Source organism: Trypanosoma rangeli, assembly GCF_003719475.1.
Source record: "Trypanosoma rangeli strain AM80 chromosome Unknown Tra_15.4_contig_00636, whole genome shotgun sequence".
Lineage (NCBI taxonomy): Eukaryota > Euglenozoa > Kinetoplastea > Trypanosomatida > Trypanosomatidae > Trypanosoma > Trypanosoma rangeli.
The window spans coordinates 2,584-4,763 of record NW_021706383.1 but is presented as its reverse complement, the minus strand read 5'-3'; the positions used below and the strand labels follow the sequence as shown (position 1 = coordinate 4,763).

The 2,180-nt window shown below is 55.4% G+C and overlaps 1 protein-coding gene across 1 annotated transcript, besides 2 other annotated features; it reads right to left on the bottom strand.

The window, feature by feature from the left end:
- Nucleotides 1-218: 218 nt before the first annotated feature.
- Nucleotides 219-250: a microsatellite.
- A 77-nt stretch (nucleotides 251-327) lies between these two features.
- Nucleotides 328-392: a microsatellite.
- Nucleotides 393-438: 46 nt separating this feature from the next.
- TraAM80_09634 (solute carrier family 39 (zinc transporter), member 1/2/3) lies at nucleotides 439-1,500 on the bottom strand (the record flags this gene model as incomplete). Its single annotated transcript, XM_029386304.1, has 1 exon — nucleotides 439-1,500. The coding sequence occupies one exon, from the start codon at nucleotides 1,498-1,500 to the stop codon at nucleotides 439-441; it is 1,062 nt and encodes a 353-aa protein (XP_029233840.1).
- Between the last annotated feature and the right edge of the window lie 680 nt (nucleotides 1,501-2,180).

Genomic DNA, 2,180 nt, shown 5'->3' with positions numbered 1-2,180 from the left:
GAGACCANGGAGACACGAAGAGGAAAAGTGGTGGCGGCAGCAGCACGCGCGTGCTCGCGAGGGACCCTGCCACCGCCAACAACCGCACAGCACGCAGCAACACGGCGACTCGAGAGAAAGCCAGGGGCCTTGAATGGTCGAAGTTCGCCCACGCGCCGTCACTTCTTCGTCATTGCTCCACTTCTGCCTCTCGTCCTTCCCCCAACCTCGGAAGCAGAATATATATATATATATATATATATATGTATATCGTTGGCATCAGGTTCCAAATTCACACACGCGCCCACACCTTCACGTCAGTTCCGTTTGTTCCACCCAAATTGGTGAGTTGTTGTTATCACAGCTGTTGTTATCATAGTTGTTGTTATCATAGTTTTGTTGCCGCTGCTGTTATGCGAGAGGATGCGAGGGGAAGGGGGGAGGTGGAGTTGTGTGGAATCATGCCCACTTTCCAAGGAGCGTCATGACGGCTGCTCCTCCCCAGAGCGCCACGCACATTCCAAGCCGTTTCCAGCCACGGTGCGCTGCATCCTGCCCTGCAAGCTCCCGCAGGTCTGCCCGGAAATCGTTGAGGATGAGCGTAAAGCCCAGGTAGAGCAGGATGCCGCCGCACACCGAGTCAAGTGCTGCCTGCAGCGTGATAAAGTTTGTGCCTGTCATAGAGATATTGGAGGTCGTCACGATGACGAGCCCAACCGCGGTGCCCAGAGGTACAGAAACGGCGTAGATAATCGTCATCAGCAGCTCCAGTTTGAAGTTCATGGACGCGTCCGCCAGTCGTACGCCCAGTGCAAGGCCCTCGAATATCTGATGGAAGACCAGCGCCACAAGCAATGCACGCGTCTCGGCGTCGTGTGCGACCCCCACGGATAGGCCCAAAAACACACTGTGCAAGACCAAACCAAACTCCATAAATATCGCTGCGACAATACTTTTCACGTTTTTGAGGCGCGCAGCGGCAAGAACCCCATGGTTGTGGCATCCGGCACCCAAAACCTCCTGTCCACATGGCGCCGCCTCTGCACCAGGCAGTTCCGATCCCACCAAGTGGGAGGGAGGCTCGCCGGTGCTCCCATTTGCCCAACTCTCAAGCATAAAATCCATTAGCACATCCAGTATATGCATAAACATTGCTGCAAGCATCGCAAGCGAAAGTGAAAGTGCGTCAAACGACTGACGCAAAGAAGACGACACGCAGTCCTTCATGAACCCAGCAACGCCATGGTTCATCATGTGCACCATGGCAACGGCCATCACCACCCCTGAGGAGATGCACTTACCAATGGCGACGGCGAAAGGATGCAGTCGAAGGCAGGAGACGTACTTGCCTGCCAGCGGAAGCATCGTCCCCAGAAGAGACGCAATCAAAACAGCAAAAATTGCCACAATGTGGAGCGCAACGCTGTATTCACCTTTGGAGGCGGCGCAGGTGAGCTCGGGGCGGGTAGCAATCTGTGCCGTGTAAGCCGGCGGCTGCAAAGGCTCCATCCCCGCCTGCATCGAAGCACGACTTGGAAAAAATGCACTGCTTTACACGGCAAAGCTGACCTTGCCGGGGAAAAATAGGGTGGGTGCCGCAATAAAAATGTGGCTTTCCTTTTTTTTTCTCGTTTCTTCGCTCTTGTCTCTTTGGCGGCGGGTGGGGAAACAAAAGCGGGTTAGTGGAGGGAAGACCCCGGAGGTGAGTAAAAACGCCTGCACGCATCGCCCGCGGGCCACGAAGGCACATTGGTGCCGCTCCCATGGAGATGTTTCCTTCTTTTTTGTGTGTCTCTGCTGCACGCTGTTGGCGTGGCTTCTTCACGCTGCGCACGGGCCGTTCGCGACAGGGCGGCGTAGACACGCGCTGAGTTGGGCACGTTCCACCACCGCAGCTGTCACTGCTAGCACTAACAGCGCCAATAACCGGCACCATGGGCAGTCAGCGGCAGCGCTGGGCACGCGCTCACCCGCGCCCTAACTACACTTACACGGCCGCAGTTAACAACGGCAATGCGGTGCATTCAGCGTTGCGGTGACTACGCACAAGCCGCTACTGCATTACCGCGGCTCCTTTCTTGTTTTCCGCTATATTTCTTCTTCTCCGCGCTTGTGAAGGTAGAACAGGGAGGGAGAGTTGGCGTAGCCTTCTTTCAAGAATAACAAGAAGAATTTCTCTTTTTTCGCTTCGCTCGTAATTC